Source organism: Centropristis striata, chromosome 1, assembly GCF_030273125.1.
Source record: "Centropristis striata isolate RG_2023a ecotype Rhode Island chromosome 1, C.striata_1.0, whole genome shotgun sequence".
Lineage (NCBI taxonomy): Eukaryota > Metazoa > Chordata > Actinopteri > Perciformes > Serranidae > Centropristis > Centropristis striata.
This window is the reverse complement of record NC_081517.1, coordinates 5,705,695-5,724,623: the sequence shown is the minus strand read 5'-3', so window position 1 is coordinate 5,724,623 and position 18,929 is coordinate 5,705,695. Positions and strand designations below refer to the sequence as shown.

The 18,929-nt window shown below is 38.3% G+C and overlaps 1 protein-coding gene across 2 annotated transcripts in view; it reads right to left on the bottom strand.

The window, feature by feature from the left end:
- rnf38 (ring finger protein 38) overlaps positions 1 to 18,929 on the bottom strand; it is a 40,877-nt gene that overhangs the window by 1,311 nt on the left and 20,637 nt on the right. For both annotated transcript variants that reach the window (XM_059359315.1, XM_059359394.1), the window contains 8 exons: positions 15,669 to 15,730; positions 7,173 to 7,375; positions 4,582 to 4,972; positions 3,244 to 3,408; positions 2,222 to 2,392; positions 1,037 to 1,222; positions 808 to 911; positions 624 to 708 (listed from right to left, as the gene is read on the bottom strand). In XM_059359315.1, coding sequence (XP_059215298.1) covers positions 624 to 708; positions 808 to 911; positions 1,037 to 1,222; positions 2,222 to 2,392; positions 3,244 to 3,408; positions 4,582 to 4,972; positions 7,173 to 7,375; positions 15,669 to 15,730 — 1,367 coding nt within the window. The remainder of the gene's footprint in view (positions 1 to 623; positions 709 to 807; positions 912 to 1,036; positions 1,223 to 2,221; positions 2,393 to 3,243; positions 3,409 to 4,581; positions 4,973 to 7,172; positions 7,376 to 15,668; positions 15,731 to 18,929) is intronic.

Genomic DNA, 18,929 nt, shown 5'->3' with positions numbered 1-18,929 from the left:
ATAATTCATTACTGTTGTCTAGACCAGGGGTCTCAAACTCAAATTACCTGGGGACTGCTGGAAGCAGTATCAAAATGACCAAAAAAAGACACAAAATGACCAAAAAAGACACAAAATGACCAAAAAAAGACACAAAATGACCAAAAAAGACACAAAATGACCAAAAAAAGACACAAAATGATTGAAAAAACACTAAATTACTTTAAAAAAAGACAAAATGACCAAAAAATAAACAGAATTACAAAAAAAGACACAAAATTTGTTTTAAAAAAAGACACAAAATGACTGAAAAAACACTAAATTACTTTGAAAAGACACAAAATTACCAAAAAAGACACATTACTAAAAAAAGACACAAAATTATTAAAAGACACAAAATTATTGAAAAAAAGACACAAAATTATTAGAAAAAGACAAAATTATTTTTTTTAAAAGACACAAAATTAAAGTAATTAAAGGGACCTTCCACACACAACACAGTAAAGTGCCATTCATATAAAAATCACATTAAACTTTCATATCAAGGTGGGGGCCACAAAATATCATCACAAGGGCTGCAATTGGCCCGCGGGCCGCGAGTTTGAGCCCCCTGGCCTAAAGGTTATGCCAGCAGTTGGTCCTACCTCATAGTTTTCCACCTCTCCGTCGTCCACATCCAGCTCTAGATTGATAGTTGGGGCCACGTTAGGGGGCACAGGAAGCATCGACCTGCAGGTGGTTAAAGACAACGTACACAACATTTAGTGACTCTGCTGCACATCCACCGCTTTAGTTCCAAAATAAAGTTGAGGAAGTCACTACACTTACAGGAAGTAAGGCAGGAAGCTGGGGTGGTAGGGGGACGGGGGGACGGCCTGCTGAGAGCGGTAGCGCCGGCTTGTGAAGCGGCGAGGCATAAAGTGGGGATAGGGCTGTGGAAAAATGGGACAAAAGAAAATTAATTTATTCCACTCAGGCATAAAGGCTTCATTTCTTCCCATAATTATATATTATAATCCAAACAAGAGGTGATGATGATGATGATGAATGGACTCACCACTGTAAAGAGCTCCTGCGACAGGGGGTCGTGGTGCGACAGGAACTGGAGGGGGGTGGAGGGCGGCAGGCTGGAGGGGGGCTGGTGGTGGTGGTGGTGGTGGTGGTGGTGGGCGTAGCTGAAGCCTCCACCTACTGAAAGCTGCTCCCCCAGCAGCTCCACCTCGTTCTCAATCCTCTGTAACGGCTGAGAAGAAACAAACCACGTTATGGACCGTGAACAGCTACTGACCTGGGTTCAAGATGTTTACAAATATGGCATATGCATATGAATATGGCATAGCTTGTCTACCTGCACTCTTCAATTAATTTGTAATTGATTTTTTCTAATTGTTTGTTTTTGTTTGTTTGTTTTCTGTTGTTTTGTTTTGTTTTGTAACTGTAATTATGTATATCCATTGTGAAGCACATTGAGTCTGCCTTGTGCATGAAATGTGCTCTATAAATAAAAGGTATTTTAGCTAAATCAGGAGAGCAAAAATTTGAATATTACTTATATATCATTTTGAGGAAGAAGGCACCCCTCTGTTATCAAAAACTAGTTCAAATAGGTTATTTATTAGCTGGTATTGTTTTTGAAGTCTGTATAAAACTTCAACTACTAAACTAACTCCAACTATTGCTTCCTTTATGCAAATCAAAGTCTTGCATTGTATTATTTTTTTTATAAGTTAATATCAGATAAACTACAAAAACAAACCATTCATTGTTTTGTTTTGTTGTTGTTATTTGTTTGTTCATTTGTTTTCTTTGCGGGAGTATTAGAAATTCTCCGATCTAAATAGTTGATAAACTATGGTTGCCTGAAAAAAAAAAAAAATAATAATAATAATAATAATAATAATATATATATTATTTTTTATTTTTTTATTTATTATTATTATTTATTTATTTGACATTAAGTGGCGACATATAGAGAAACTCTCTTATTTGAAAGTGTGGAGTAGCAGGGGAGAGGCCTGAATATTAAGGTTCTTATATTTATCTTATTACTTACTTACAGATCCATGTATATGTATAGAGTTATATATACTGTATGTGTGTAAATGTCTATATGTTGATATGTAAATCTGTATAATGGTGTGTATGTGAGTATGTGTATGTAAATATGCATCTAACCTACGTTGTTGTTGTTGGTTATTTTTTGTTTTGAAAAGAAGAATTAATAAATGAAATGGAAACTTACCGATCGTGGCTGTTGTGTCTGGAAAGGCAGGAACTGTCCGGGTGTGGGGAGGTGGGGCGGGTGGTGGGAGAGGTGGGGGGGGTGGGGCAGCAGGAACTGGGGGTCACTGGACAGCAGCGAGGGGAAGGCATAGGGCACCGGCAGATGTTGCATTGAACACGCCTGGAGCATCTGGGAAAAGGACAAAAGAAAGAGAAAAAAGTTTTAAAAGCGTGTTTTAATTGTTATGTAACAAGTCGCCACAAGGTGGCAGTAAAGCCCAGGAAGAGTCACAGGCCCCTTTAACCCATTTAGGCCTAAAACGCCTGGAAAACCTATGGGCGATTTTAAAATAACCCCCTAAAACCTGAAGTTTAAAAAAATAATAATTTAAAGTATTTTTTGGTATTTCTGTCTTTAGTTTTTTGTAATTTTATGTATTTTTTTTTGTAATTCTATGACTTTTTTGGTAATTTTGTGTCTTTTTTTTGTAATTTTGTGTCTTTTTTTAGTAATTTTGTGTCTTTTTTAATAGTTTTGTGTCTTTTTTAATACATTTGTGTCTTTTTTTGGTAATTATGTGTCTTTTTTGGGTAATTTTGTCTTTTTTTTTTAAACCAGGAAATGGTCTGCTGGTCTTGTTTTCACCATAGACTGTATTCCTTTTGAGTATTTTAAAGTATTTTTTTGGTATTTCTGTGTCTTTTTTTGTAATTGTATGTATTTTTTGATAATTCTATGGCTTTTTGGGTAATTTTGTCTTTTTTTGGTAATTTTGTGTCTTTTTTTTGATACTTTTGTGTCTTTTTTAATACATTTGTGTCTTTTTTTGGAAATTATGTGTCTTTTTTTGGGGTAATTTTGTCTTTTTTTAAACCAGGAAATGTTCTGCTGGTCTAGTTTTCACCACAGACTGTATTCCTTAGAGATTTTTTTTCTTTGGTTGAGGCTTGAGAGAGACTGCACAGCACAAAGTGTACTTTTTTTATGAACAAACAAACCCACACTGTCCTACAAAGTGCACACTGCTGTGTTCTTCTCACCGGGTGGTAGTGTTGTCCAGTGCTGAAGACCACGCTGCAGGCGGGGACTTGTTGTTGTGAGGAACAGGTAGGGGGAAGGTGCTGGCCGCTACACAAAGGTGCTGCAAGGCTGTGTGGAGGGACGGGGGTCACTGTGTAGGAGACTGGTACACTGGCCTGCTGCAGCTGGGGAGAACACACACCATGGTTAATATGCAGATAAACACACACACAGTAGAGTTTTTCCGACTCCAATACCAGTATCGGAAATTGCTCCAATACTGCAGAAAATGCTGGCATCGCTATCGGCGAGTACTGGAGTCCAGGCACCGATCTGATACCACGTCATTTATTAAATTAGTAAGACTGTGACATGTGCAAAGATAAAATCTCAAGGGGTGTTGCTAATTTTAACACAAGCAATTTAATTAAACACCTGAAGACACGTCACAAATTTTCTAAAACAAACGGGAAAAAGAAGGACGAGCTGCAGCAGCAAGCTCTGGAAGCTGCCTTCCATCCAGCCATGAGAAAAAATCCCCAGAGAAAGAAGCGTAAAAGCAACCAAGATAACAGACAAAATCCTGGAATTTATTATCCTGGATGACCAACCCCGTCTGTTGTCGAAAAATGTGGGATTTCGCCACTTAATGGAGCATGTTGAGCCAAGGTACTGTTTACCAGGTCGTATATATATATATCTCAGAAAAGACGCTGCCCAAATTATACGAGGCAGTTAGGGAACACATTTTGTGTGTGCTATCACAGTCATGCAGGTGTAGTAGGATTTTTTTTTCTTTTTTATAACATACTTGGATCGGATCGGTACTTGGTATCGGCCGGGTCACTTTGTGTCTATGTTGATAGTTTTGTGTCATTTTTACATGTATTTTTGGTCAACTTCAAAATGCATTTCATCTCATAATGAAGCATAGAAGAAGTTTTCTTCTTCCGTTTTTCCAACCCGTGTTATGATGACGGGTTGTGTTTGTTAGCTCCACGCTCATTTAAATTTGCTGCAATTTTTGTTCAACGCAGCTCAAAATATTATAACATTTTCCTCAACTTATCTGCTTTCTGCCTCTGATAGCGCATCGTTGTGACGGTGATTATTTTATTATTTGTGTGTTCTGGTCATTTGAGCATAATTAAACATCACCTTTTATATGGCTATAAAAAAAATCTTAATGCATTTTGTTTTTTATGAAGGTGTTGGACATAGAAGGGGGTGCGCGGCTAAAAAAGTTTGGGAACCGCTGAACTTGAAGTCTCGGAAATTCGGTAATTTATTTTTTTAAATTATTATTATTATTATTATTATTATTATTTATTTTTATAAATTCGGTAAAGTACACACACCTGTTCATGCAGGTCCATGACCATGGCTCCTTGCTGCTGTTGCTGCTGTTGTTGCGTCGCGTGATGCTGCTGCTGATGGTGATGATGAAGGTGATGATGGTGAGCAGCCGGGTGCAGTAGTCGTGGCGACAAGGTGGGAGGGTGGAAAGCTCGGGGCTCCTCCAAACCTGCGGCGCCGCCTCCTCCGGCTGGCGGCGGCTGAGCGTAGGCGATGGGCGTGTGTGTGGGGTACGTCTGGTGTGTGCTGGGGTGGGAGTTGTGGTGGAAGTTTTCATCCTGGTGCTCCGATGGCGACAGGCGAGGGGCGGGGCCTTGGGTGGAGGGGTGGTGATGCGGAGGCAAGTGACGGGGGGGTCTGGAGAGACGACCACGCTGACGCCTCGCTGGCGGGCTGCAGGGGGGAAGAGAGGGAAGGTTTTACATTCGGAAAGCTCACTTAACTTCAGGTTTTGTGTAGTTTTTAAAGAGTAAATTCGAAGCACTTTTCTTTTTTTTTTGGTTTTTGATTTTACATGTAAATGAATAAACAAACAATCAACATGAAGACCTATAGACAAATACGGAAAATATCAAGGGAAAAGTAAAAGCGTACAAAAAGGGGATTGGAAAACACTGCAAAAAAAAAAAAAAAAAAAAAAAAAAAAAGGAAAGGTACAAAGAAATGAAAGTATTCTGATCGTCCAATCTGAGATTACCCGAAATCCGGTTTTATGGTGGAGACATATGTAATCCATTTTTCCCAAATTTCAAAATTACCTATTTTTGTGTTCTTAAATCGAAAGTAATTCTTTCCATTACAAAGATGTTGTACACAATATCAGTCCATTCATCGACACTAGATGCCTCCCTCTTCAGCCATTTCTTCGTTATTGATTTCTTACAGGCCACCAGTAATATTCTCAGTAAATATTTATCTTTATTCTCTAGAATTTGATGTACGCTCAACCAAAATGGGGTCACATAAGGGCTCCAAGCACTTTTCAAGGTTCCTAAAGTAAAAATGTCCAGACTCTCAGAGCCTTCATCATTACATCAAAATAGTTGCCATAAATGCAACTGAAAACATAATGTAAGAATTAATTTATAGCCGCAGCATCAGTATGTTAACAATTTGTTTATTTGCTGTTTACATTAACTTTGATTTGATGTTTTTATAATGATTATCTAATGCTTGTGCATTTTCAGAGTAAGGGGTCAACAGATTAGCTATTAGCTAACTTAGCTTGTCTGGTGTGAAACAATATGTTTTTTATTTTCTAGAAGTCAGGAATTTAACAGCTTTTTAAGAGTAAAATTCAAGCACTTTTCAAGCACCTTCAAGGTATGTAAAACAAAATTATTCAGACTTTTGAAGCCATGTCATCATATCTCAAATCTAGAACAATCAATTTATTTACCTTATGTTTATATTACCTTCAATTGTAAGTGTGATCATAATTATTCAATGCTTGCTAATTGCTCAGAGGACTTATCCAGCTATTAGCTATCTTAGATCATCTGGTGTGTGACATATGAGGAGACAATTAAATGGCTGGCGAGACTGTTTCATTTAAAATATTAAAATAATTTTGGTTGGATTGTTGCAGATTGAACACCAGATTATGTTGAAATGTTATGAATGAATCAGGAAGTTTATGCAGTATATTCATATCCAAGCACGAATTAGGCATTTCATGCAGAATATTCAATAATATTCATAGTCGTCACCTTTTCCGAGGCATGTTTCAAACTTTAACACTTTTTTAGAACCCTTTTTGTAACTTTTAGTGGAACTAAGTCGCAGAAATAAACTGCTGGTCTACAAAGCACTGAATGGTCTCGGACCAAATGACATGCTTGATCTGCTACCTCTCTACGAAGCATCCAGACCCCTTATGTCATCTGGAACTGGCTTGTTGCATGTCTTTTTTAAACCAGGAAATGTTCTTCTGGTCTAGTTTTCACCATAGACTGTGTTCCTTTTGAGTATTTTTAAGGGTTTTTTTTTGTATTTTTGTGTCTTTTTTTGTAATTTTATGTATTTTTTGGTAATTTTATGGCTTTTTGGGTAATTTTGTGTCTTATTTTGTAATTTTGTGTCTTTTTTTAATACTTTTGTGTATTTTTTTGGGTAATTTTGTGTCTTTTTTTGGTAATTTTGTGTCTTTTTTAATGTCATCTGGAACTGGCTTGTTGCGTGTCCCAAGAACAAGAACTAAGCGGGGAGAGGCAGCTCTCAGTTATTCTGCTCCTCACCTGTGGAACAAACTACCTGTAGATCTGAGATCAGCTCCTTTAAATCAGGACTAAAAACACTATTGTTTACTGCAGTGTACTCTTAACTTTAACACTTATCTGCTCTACTCTACTTTCTAACTACGCAATGTTTGACTTGTGCTTTTTATTATTTTATCTCTTTTCTTATCCTGCTGTATCTTATTTTATCTTATTTGTATTTTTATTTCTATTCCCCTGTTTTAATTGACTGTTTTTACTGTTTTCCATTGTGTCTTGCTGGTTTTAATGTGTATGTAAAGCACTTTGAATCACCTTATGTTGAATCGTGCTATACAAATAAACTTCCCTTGCCTCGCCTGAAAAAACAAACTCACCTGCGTCTGTGCCGAGCCGGAGTGAGGCATCTCTCCTGGTGGTAGTGTGTGTGTGGGTGCGGTTGCCTCCGACTTGGGGGTCCTGACTCCCAGGGGCGGATGGGGGGAGACGGGGTGGATGGTGGGGGGGCGGATGAGGTTAGCTGTTCCAGGACAGACTGACTGGACAGCCTCTGGCGCTTTGGACTGGGGCTTTCCTCGCTCTGCAGAGGGGAGGGAGGGGTGGAAAAATGGAAGGATGAGTGTTGTGGTTAGTGACCCATAGCACTCGTATCAAATCAATTTCACCATGCTTAACAGTCGTCCAATCCATACTGCTGCATGGACACTAAGTTCCTTTGTGACTCATGGCATTTCCTGTATGATCCACTCTATGTGTGTGTGTGTGTGTGTGTGTGTATGTGTGAGAAAGAGAGCATATTACACCAGCAGCACTCAGAGGCCCTGAGGGTACAAAGTCACTTCCTCTTGGAGTGAGGAAATGCAAAACGCAAGACAAGCACTCACAGGCCCATGTGCGAGTCATACGAACACACCCTCGACAAATACTTTCTCTCTGAGGCAAAAAAAGTGAGTGATGCACACAAAACTGTGACAAAGTTGAACACTTAGTCACTAGGGTTGTCAAAAGTATCGATGCTTAAACGTTGTATCCGGATACGATACTCATTTTCAAAAGTATCGAGTATCTGAAGCTTGTTACCATAGTTGCAGTTTCTTTTAGCACAACTTCTTTTTTTTATTTTTATGTTATATTAGGGAATCCCCCTGTTCAAGCCCCCTGAGGGTTTTTTGGGCTTTGTACATGGTAGGGTTGTCAAAAGTACCTAGCCAAGAAATGAACACTTAAGTCAAGTTATTGTTATTTTTTTATCAAGCTTGCCTAATATTGTGCACAGCATACAACCTCAAAATATTGTTGTAATTGTTATTGTTTATTGTATTTATTTATTTTCTGCACTACCTCAGACCTGAAGCTTGTTATCATAGTTGCAGTTTCTTTTAGCACAACTTCTTTTTTTTTTATTTTTATGTTATGTTATATTAGGGAATCCCCCTGTTCAAGCCCCCTGAGGGTTTTTTTGGGCTTTCTTGGCATGTCTTTATTTTATTTCAATATGTATATGGTAGGGTTGTCAAAAGTACCTAGCCAAGAAATGAACACTTAAGTTAAGTTATTGTAATTTTTTTTATCAAGCTTGCCTAATATTGTGCACAGCATACAACCTCAAAATATTGTTCTAATTGTTATTGTTTATTGTATTTATTTATTTTCTGCACTACCTCAGACCTGAAGCTTGTTATCATAGTTGCAGTTTCTTTTAGCACAATTTTTATTATAAATATTTAACCTGTGGTTCTGTTCATTTTAACATGTTGCATTTTTCTTGTTAATAAAAATATTTCTGTTCAATTTTGGGGTCTCTGTTTTTATCCTTGTGGTAGCGAAAATGGTATCGAGCATTTTCCTGAGTATTGGTATCGAGTTGAAAATTTTAGCATTGTGACAACCCTAGTAGTCACTCAGGTTTAGGCTGACTAAAGAGTTATCACACACTCCGTTTCAATCCGATCAACTCATCTGTGACTCACTACATTTACAGTCAAGCCGTGACTCTCACAGTCGGCACTCGGTGAGGCAAGAACACACACACACACACACACACACACACGCTCATGTGTCAGATGTTAGTCATACTGCAGACCTTAGCTGAGCTCTGAAGAACACACCGGTTCTTTAAGAGAGAGAGACACACACACACACAAACACACATAGTTACCATCTCAACATTTCCCCCCTCTACTTACTTGATCCCTGCCTACCTCCCCTCTTCGTGGGAGAGACACGTTGTTAAAGTGTGATAAAAATGACTCAGCGGCTGTGACTTTTAACACACACACACACACATACACAGAGACACACACATACACAGCTCAGCAACCTTGAGAGCAGTGTGATAGCTAACAGGAAACAGCTGGAGAGCAGGCTGCAGAAACACACACAGTTATGGAAACGCTCGCAGACATGCGCAAATTCACATTCACACATGGGCAGCTGCCACTGTTTGAGTTCTACAGCCTATAAAGAACAATACCTTCTGAAGCTCTTTAAAAGGCAGACGCTGCTGTTCCAACAAAACATGAACAAAATGTATTTTGACTGTAGGGCCAAAACACAGTGTACACTAATGGCTCTATCGCTCACTCGGAGCACTGGATGTGACCTGAGCTAAAGCTTATGGGAAAGACAAACAATAACACTTCATTTAGTCTTGACCGGAGTCCACTACATGATAGGAGAGGGGGAGAAAAAGAGAAGTAGAGATAGAATGAGTGCAAGAGAAAGATTAAAGAGAGGAGAAGCTCGGTCGAGCCTCGGGGGCCACCAGACCCTAAATGACAGAACATATCTGGGTCGTAGCGACGGATACACACTCCACTTTTGAGTGTGTCCGTCTGTGTTTTTATAAGACGTGTAAATTGCCTTTCTGGTGCACCATCTAGCCTCTACAAAAACCCTTTAAACCTCTGAAGTCCAGAGGATTTTGGTTCAAATTTGTCAACTTCCTGTGCATTCGTTTCTGTTTAGCATCTTTCAGTCTGTCCTTACATCACATGCATGGCTCCTTTTTCTCCACACAAACTTGGTTACCAGTCAGATTTTTCATTTTATTTTAATTAACAAAGTAAAAAGCTGCCAGGAACCCAAAATACAAACAAAAGACACAGGTGTCTATGGAAATGTAACATTTTTTTAACCATTTATATACACAAAAACAGCAGGAAAACACTCTATTTGCATGTAAAATAAAAATAGTAATAGTTTTCATTGTAGAGAGAAAATTCACATTTTAGAAATGGTCTAGAAACATAAATGGCACACTGTGAAAGCTCCTATGATGCACTTTCAACTGGCTTTCTCAGCTTGTCTACATATGATATATAAATAAAGTTATTACTGTAAATAAAACGTGTATTTTCAATAAATAGATGGACTCCAGAGGGTTAATCTGCATTACAGCTAAATGCATCCTTATCTGCCTCAACCATGGTTTAAAGTATATTTTTGCTGTCTGGAAGAAATGGAATAATATCTGTACAAGCCAGTTTTGGAATTGTGTACTCGAAAATGGGTTAAAATTACCCAAACATTAAAAAAAAGGGCAAGTATTTGTACAGTATGTGCTATTGTTTCCAGTTCATTCCCACATGTTGTCACAAATGCACAATCCTGCATATTTACAGTTGTCAGTGACTCAGTTTGAATTACTTTTAGAAAGTGCTCCTAACAATTTCTACAAGCTATGAAATGCAAAAATATTTTTTAAAAAAACAGCACGGTGGGAATAAACTTAGTGTAGGATGATTCCTCCCAAGCTTTTTTATTTTAAAGCCAATAAGTTTTGAGTAGTTTTTATACCAAGAGGCAACATTAAATACTCTCAGATGCTCCTATGGTGCCTTCAGACCAACTACAGCTGCTGGGCTGGTTTTGTTTTTGGGATGTATCCGCTAGAATTACTGTTGATTTGGTCGGTAGTAAAGTACAATTGACAGCTGGAATCAAGTAACAAGAGGGCAGTGTGATGGTTTCTCTTATTTTGCTTCAAGCCCTCTCCTTTTTTCTTCTGTCTCTGTACAGTTGCAGAGTTCTGTGTGCCCAAAGACTGAGAATTGGCAATGGATGAGAAACGTATATTTTCTCGGTCACGTCAGGAGAATCGAAGCGCCGACACTGTGACACAGTGAATTTTTTGCCTATGCACATTTACATCCATTTGTGTCACCTGATGCAAATTTGTGTCTTTGCATTTACTTTGTATGTAAAACAGTTGCATTGAAGTCTTTGCATTTCAGGAGAGCTTTGCAAATAAAGACATTTAAATAATTCAACATATTCTTTTCAGTAGATGAAACAAAAAAAAAGCACATTATATCTCTGCCCTTTTCGACACAGGCTGGAGGGTAGGGGTGTGCCATATCATATCATTCGCGATAATATCGGTATACTTTTTAGTATAAAAAAATTGCATATCATGATATTGGCAACGTTCTTACTTCTTGACGTAGTGGTTAAAGTTGTTTTAATCACAAAAAGCAACTTACTCCCTGTAGCTAAACACATGCAGCTTTCAAAATAAGAGCACATGGATGTGTTAGCAGAATCCACCACAGAATTTACAAGAAGGATGTCAAAATAAGATGCCTTAAATAAAACATAAAAGAACCTTTATTCCCCTTTACAAAATGTAATTAAAATATGCCCCCGGAACCCCTAAATGGTTATTTTTATTATTTGCTTATACACAAGAGGCAAGAGTCACTTTTTTGTATTTGGCAACTGTTGAGATTTGCATTTCAAACTACATTTTAGATTTTTATTTAGTATTTATCAATATAGTGATGTTTTTTAGGGCCATATCGCCCACCCCCAATCCACCCCCACTCCCACTCCCAAACCTCTCTGCTCCTCTCGACAACAACCCCACCACCCCCCCTCCTCCCACCGACACCCCTCAACCTCTGTACCAGCCTCGCCCCAACACCAACACCCTTGGGACATCTACTGTGCCCATTTTCATATCTAAGCCAGCCTCCTCCATCCCAAGCCTGACACATCCCCTCCTCACACACACACACACCCACACCCCGACAGCCTCCTCCCATCCCCCCCTTTCCTTCCATCAGATAAGCTGAACCCCTCTTCCTCTTGCTCCCTCCCCCCTTTTTCCTCTGTCGTTGGCCTGTCCGAGACCCCGGCCTAAAATCTGAGGGGACAAGACAAGAAGTTCTTAGACAGGACACACACACACAAACACACACACAGAAACACACACACTATGTCTTAACACATGCAGACTATTGCCCATTAGTATGAAAGTTTGATGGGCCTGTCTACCCGCGTTAGTGGGAGGGGAGCGGTGTCAGACAAAGGAGTGTGTGTGTGTGTGTGTGTGTGTGTGTGTGTGTGTGTGTGTGTGTGCTCCAGCAATATGCCTTAACGTGGCCTTATGTTCTAATAGAGTGCTTGTTGTGAACATTTACACACACACGTCTGGTCCAAACATGTTTCCACTAAAGCCAGAAAAATAGAGAAAAAATAACATGCTGACACTCTGAGGCTCCACACACACACACACACACACACACACAGTCACAAACAAACAGACACACACACACACACACAAACAAACAAACAGACACACACAGCACGGCCCAGCCACATTGTGAACTGCTCTATGGCTGATATTACAGCACATTCTGCGGTACTCACAGTGTAGAGACCACACACTCACACACACCCTCCATTCCTTTCACTGTGTCCACATTCAGTATGCACACACACCAGGCTGGGAAGATATCCTAAAGCATGAGTACAGACACACCCTTCCACGTTCTAGTTCACTATGTCCACATTTGGGATGTGCATGCACCCACACACACACACACACACACACACACACACACACACATACATACACACACCCTGTAACCGTGGCCAGCAGCTGTTGTGGCTTCGCTGTCATTGCTGAGAACCAAAATAAAAGAGAAGCCCACAGAGTGCATGCAAACACACACACACACACACACCTAAGAAACACAAGTGAGCCCAGGTTTCTCTTGCAGCCTGAGGAAGTGAGCATGAATGTCCACACTGCACACTGAGCAAATATGGTCATTTGCTTTTACAGATTCATTAATATTTGCAGACATGCTTCCACTAACACTCACACACTTCTCCCTCCCCCACTTATTTTCTTTCCATCAACAAGATTTCAAAGCCCATTTTGTTTCCTCTGCCACTGTTCCTCCCTTCCTCCCTCCCTCCCTCCCTCCCTCCCTCCCCTCCTTTCCCTTCCCTCACTCCAACCAAGTCCCACAGCTGGAGGTGAAATCATTAGCAATGCCCCCTCCCTGTTTTTGGCCTCACCTCCCTCCCTTCCACCCTTCGCTGTCTCCCTCCAAGCTTTCTGCAACACCTTCCTCAGCATCCTGCCTTCCCCTCTTCTCCTCTCGCTTCATCCGCTCGCTTTTTAACACACAGGCCTCGCTTGTGACGACGACTATCATTTACTGAAGTACACTACATTCTGCTTATATAAACCGCACGAGTGGGTTTTTAGAATACTGACCTCATTGACATGTTAATATTGCTTAAATGCTCAGTTACATTATGTTGAAAAGGTGCAATATGTTCATTTTTTTCCCCTTATGAATTGGAGTTTATAGTAAAGAATATCATCCTCGAGTACGAGGGAAATTATACAGTAAGTGTTGAGATTGTAAGACATATCATGGCCTTCAGCTGAGTAGTTAAATCTGCTCAGCTGCTACAATATCCTGGATATTAAAAATGTATAATGTGTAAAAAAAAATGTATGCCATATAAACATACTTCAGCATTTGTGAAACAGAGGATTATGATTCACCTGTGCTGTTTCTCAAGGAGCTCCTACTGTTTAAACCAGGGGTCTCAAACTCGCGGCCCACGGGCCAATTGCGGCCCTCGTGACGATATTTTGTGGCCCTCACCTTGATATGAAAGTTTAATGTGAGTTTACTCACATCACTTTTTTTGGTAATCATGTGTCTTATTTTGGTAATTTTGAGTCCTTTTTGGGCAATTTTGTGTGGGGGTTTTATAATTGTGTGTCTTTTTTAATAATTTTGTGTCTTTTTTTGGTAATTTTGTGTCTTTTTTGGTAATTTTGTGTCTTTTTTTTGTAATTCTATGTCTTTTTTTAGTAATTTTGTGTCTCTTTTTTTTTGGTCATTTTGATACTGCCTCCAGCAGCCCCCAGGTAATTTGAGTTTGAGACCCCTGGTTTAAATCATAAGCACAATAAAAATGATTAGCTGCCAGAAAGCATGATGTAGTGAACAACACCCACTGAAAAATACATAAGTTTTACCTTTAGTTATTTTAGCCCTAATGCCTTGGGTATTTATATAATGTTTATTTTAGTACTAGATGAATGTCAATTCATCAAAAATAATACATTTTAGCTTTTACTTAGTCACTGTAAAAAGTGTCTACAAAAGATTGTTGGAAATGACAAAATGTTTGCATTTTTTCTTTTTCTTTTTACAATTTTAGTCAGATTGTAATACCTTTTTAACGTATTGGAAAGCAGCATTTACTAGCAGTGTTTCATATTGATCATCTGTATCAGAAAAGTGCTGCTCAAGTACTTTTAATTGGACAAAAAGTTAGTAAAAACCATAACTTTATTTTACAGTGGTTATTCTATATCACAATGGGTCAAAGTCAAAGGTTACTGAAGTTCATGACCGCAGCAGCACCAGAAACAAAATGATTCCAGTCATGTCTACTGGCTACAACTCAGCCTCCTACTCATTCAGACGAGTGTGAGTTGACCGGGGGAAGCATGAGACTCGCACGTTGCATTTGCACAGCGTGTACGAGTCCTTCACCCACCATCAGCTGAGAGAAGATATCATCTAATCATGAGTCACAGCTCAGCGTGATCTCAATCAGGCTGCACAACAGTGGGCAACTTAAAGAAACATCCATAGATTTCTTATTGGGATGCATTAATCTGATATCGGTGTTCAATTCAAAGCTTCACTTTGTGGAAGTCTCCGTGATCGTTCTTCAGGGAACATCAGGCTCGACTTAAACGTTACAATAACCAACTAAGTGATGTTTATAGATGGTTTATAAACCAGTTATTAACCATTTACAAAGTGCTATACATATTTAATCGTTAAATGTTTTCCGCCAATTTCTTAAAGGTTTCTTATGAATCATTTCAAAATCATTAACATACTTAATTTGGTGTTACCTTTATGGAGTCTTGGGCTATTTTGTTCATTTTTTAATCCTTTTCGTGTCTTTTTGTGTCTTTTTTAGTCATTTTGTATCTGTTGTTGTATGTTTTTTTTGTTATTTTGTGTCTTTTTTTAGTCATTTTGTGTCTTTTTCGTAATTTTTTGGTCATTTTGTGTCTTTTTTTAGTCAATTTGTGTCATTTTGTGTCTTTTTTAGTCCTTTAGTCCAACATAAAATGTGACTTTTAATCTTTTTTTTTACTTTCAAAACACTATCATGCTCAATAAAGAATTTGAAATGTTGCAAATGTAAACAAAGGTTGCAAATCTAACATATAAGAGGGTTACATCCAGTTCTATCATTTTATACTAAATCTATTTGAGCTTGTCTCCAGTTTTACTTGGTATATCATCATCAAACTGAAACTGGCCTCATGGAGTGTACAGCCAGAACTTTAGAGGTAAATTTATAGTAGGGCTCCACGCTGCTTTGTTTTCTAGTCTGGATGTCTGGATTTGGAGCTTTTGGAGACTCCAGAGGGTAAAACAGGAATTCAGTTGCAGTCTATATAATTTATATTGTTTATAAACATAGAATTTAACAGATATTTGTGCCAATATTGGCCCGATATCAGAATCAGATTGGTGCATCCTTAATTTCTCATGTTGTATCATGTAACATGTTAAAGGTGTGTGGCTTACCTTGTCGCTCTCATCTCCGTATGCGTGATCTGGGTGACAGTGGTAGGACCCGCCAGAGGCTCCTGTACAGAGAAGAGAAAAGCAGAATTTAACAAAAAGACACAAAAAGACAAAAGATGACCAAAAAAAGACACAAAAATACACAAAAAAGACACAAAACAACCAAAATTGTTACACTAAACACACAAGACACAAATAAAAGAGTCACACTAGAATAAAAACCAGAGTTGGATGACAGGATGACACACAATCACAAGATCACATTTATTTTGTTTTTACTTTTTGGTTCAAAATGTTGATCCAGTAAGTCAGAATAAAAAATAAATTATTATTAGGTCATATAGGTGAGGTTGTGCTGAAAAAAATATATACCAACATGGCATTTAAACACTCTTTAAGTGGTGTATACAGGCAGGATGAAAAGGATTCAGAAATGGACTAAATAGCCTCAGACTCCATATAGTTAAATACATCAAAAAATCAATATGAAATGTTTAGTTTCTGTGTATCCCTCCTTCAGCACAATTAGACAACAATGTAATGAAATGTATGACATTTTTTTAAATTCCATTTGGACCACCAACCAATAACAAAAACACAGATATGAGCTGCTGTGAGTCACTTTGCTTCGCTCTAACACATTTACAGATTAGCATCAGCACCAGCATTGTGTATAATATTACAATATAATACACAAAATGTGTCTGTAATACCTTTTGTTGATATTGATAGCGCCATTATGCCCAGGCATTGTGGAAAAAACTCCTGTTTATCTACACAGAGTACGTTTAATCCTTTTGTTGTTTTTGTTCTCATGCAACTTGGACTTAATACACAGCAGCAAAAAAACAATGACAACATGTTTGTGATCCAGGGTGCTGACCGTGTGTACGGCACAGAAGTGACTGAAACACATATGGTGCGTTTGCAGATCAGAGGCAGTAGATGTTCACACACACACACAAAATAAACACAGTAATCCTGGATTAGAGAAGCTTTCTGATGATACCGCCGCTTGCATCACGGCTAAGACTTTTACTCTTTTGTTTTTCCCACAATCCCTTCATCTTTTTATTGTCTTTTGCTATTCACTCTGGCTTTTGTTTTTCCCTTTGTCATGGGCACGTCTTTAGCTGGGGACGTCCTCGCCACAGATGGTGGCAGTGGTGAACACACCAAGGGTAAGCACTCCCAAGGGCACTCCAGACAAGGCTACCTTTACCATAGACATGAAGAGAGCTCAACTAGAAGGGAAGGGATGCAAAAAAAATTTGTTTAAAAAGAGGATTTTTCACCTCTCGGCTGTTTGTTTGTGGGATTTTTCCTGCTCACAGCCTCCCTCTTTGAATAAAAGCTGTGATTGACAACAAAGAAGAGAGGAAGGGGGGGAAAGAAAGAGCAAGAAGAGACAGACAGAGTGAGGTTTTCACAACTGAATTCTTCAACCCTTAAGAAAAAGATTTTCCTCTCCAATCCCTAGAGCAGGCAAAATAAATGGATTGAAAAGGTTGAGTTAAGTAAAGCTTACATTAGTGGAGTGGAAACCAGCTAAAAGGCTGTTTTCGCCAAGATGATTTGGGACGGAGTGCTGGTGATGCATTCATGGGACTCGCTGACTGCATAGTACGACACTCATTCACCGGTTACAATAGGCAAAAATCCAGCTCCCTCCCTCAATATGGTCTCGCTCGCGCATTGTCAGAGTCCGGTAAATTGAGTCAGAGACGAGTCATTCAGTCAGAGTCACTCTATAGAGCCGACACAGAAGCTACAGAACAGGTTTAAAATGTTTCGATGACATCATGTCCAATGTTGGAGCAAGAGACTGCACACAGCAGTTTAGTTTCTTCACTCAGGGCCTCGAGGAAAGTTGAATAGCAGGATCGCAGGATGAATTTCAATGTGTGTGGACACGGTCATTTCTTCTCCTACATCGAGGAAATTTAAAAATGCTAAAGGGCCGATTTAATTAGTATTATAAACCCATATTTAATTATTATTTAACCCATAAGAACCCATGGTGACACCCGTGGAACAAACACTTTAACCCTTAATAGGGCACGTGGCTGTGACTAGAAACAGAAATGTGAAAAAGTAGCTAATTTCAAAAAGTTTAAACCCATTTAACAACTATAGGGTGTCCCTATTATATTTAACTTGTTCTGACCATATTTCCTGAAAAAATTAAAGTCACAATTTTGATATGTGTTATGGAGATCCAAACAAAAAGGCAAATGGTCATTTGTTGTTATTTATTATCGATTTATTATTATTTTATTACTGCAAAAAAATAAAATGATAAAAAATAATAATAAATAATAATACAAATAAATAGATAGATAAATAAATAAATAATTAAATAATTAAATAATAATAATAGAAAAAGAAAAATATATACAGTAATGGAAAAAATATTAGACCACCCTTTTTCTTAAGTTTCTTGTTCATTTCGATGCTTGGTACATAAAAACAACAACAACAACAACAACAAAAATGGCTCATAAGAGCTGATATCTATCCATTTTCCATGGTTTTCTTGATAATAACCACAATCATTATCAAGAAAACCAAATGAAACTCTTATGAGCTATTTTTGTTGTCATCATTATATTTGTCCAAATAAACGTACATTTAGTTGTACCAGGCATTAAAATGAACAATAAACTGAAGAAAACAAGGGTGGTCTTATATTTTTTCCATTACTGTATATATCTAGAGAGATATTTTCAATTTTTGTAAAATAAACTATCCTCATTATAACCTTGTTATTCTGCACAAACATTATTTTTCAGTTCTCCCTACCTCTAGTTATCATTGTGCTGCAGGACTAAAAAACAAGGCCGTGCTGAAAACACCCTGAAACTGCTTGGGGTTCAGAATGTTAATCCTGTAGTGAAACGTCAAAGTTACAGGTGATACAAAGGCGGAGCAAGATACAAATATACAGCCCTCCAAATGGTTGGACATGGTCTGAAATGTGAGACAAATAAAGTGTCTCACTGTCTTTTGGAATCAGTGTTGTAGGTGAAATAGAAAACATGCAAACCACATAAAACCTGAACTCACACCAACCACACCTTTCCAATGGCTGCAAAAAATTGTCATTGACTTCAGATTTTTATTGGTAAAGTAGAAACTAGGGTTGTCAAAAGTATCGATACTCAAAAAAGTATTGATACTAAAATGTTGTATCCGGATACGATACTCATTTTCAAAAGTATCGAGTATCTGAAGCTTGTTATCATAGTTGCAGTTTCTTTT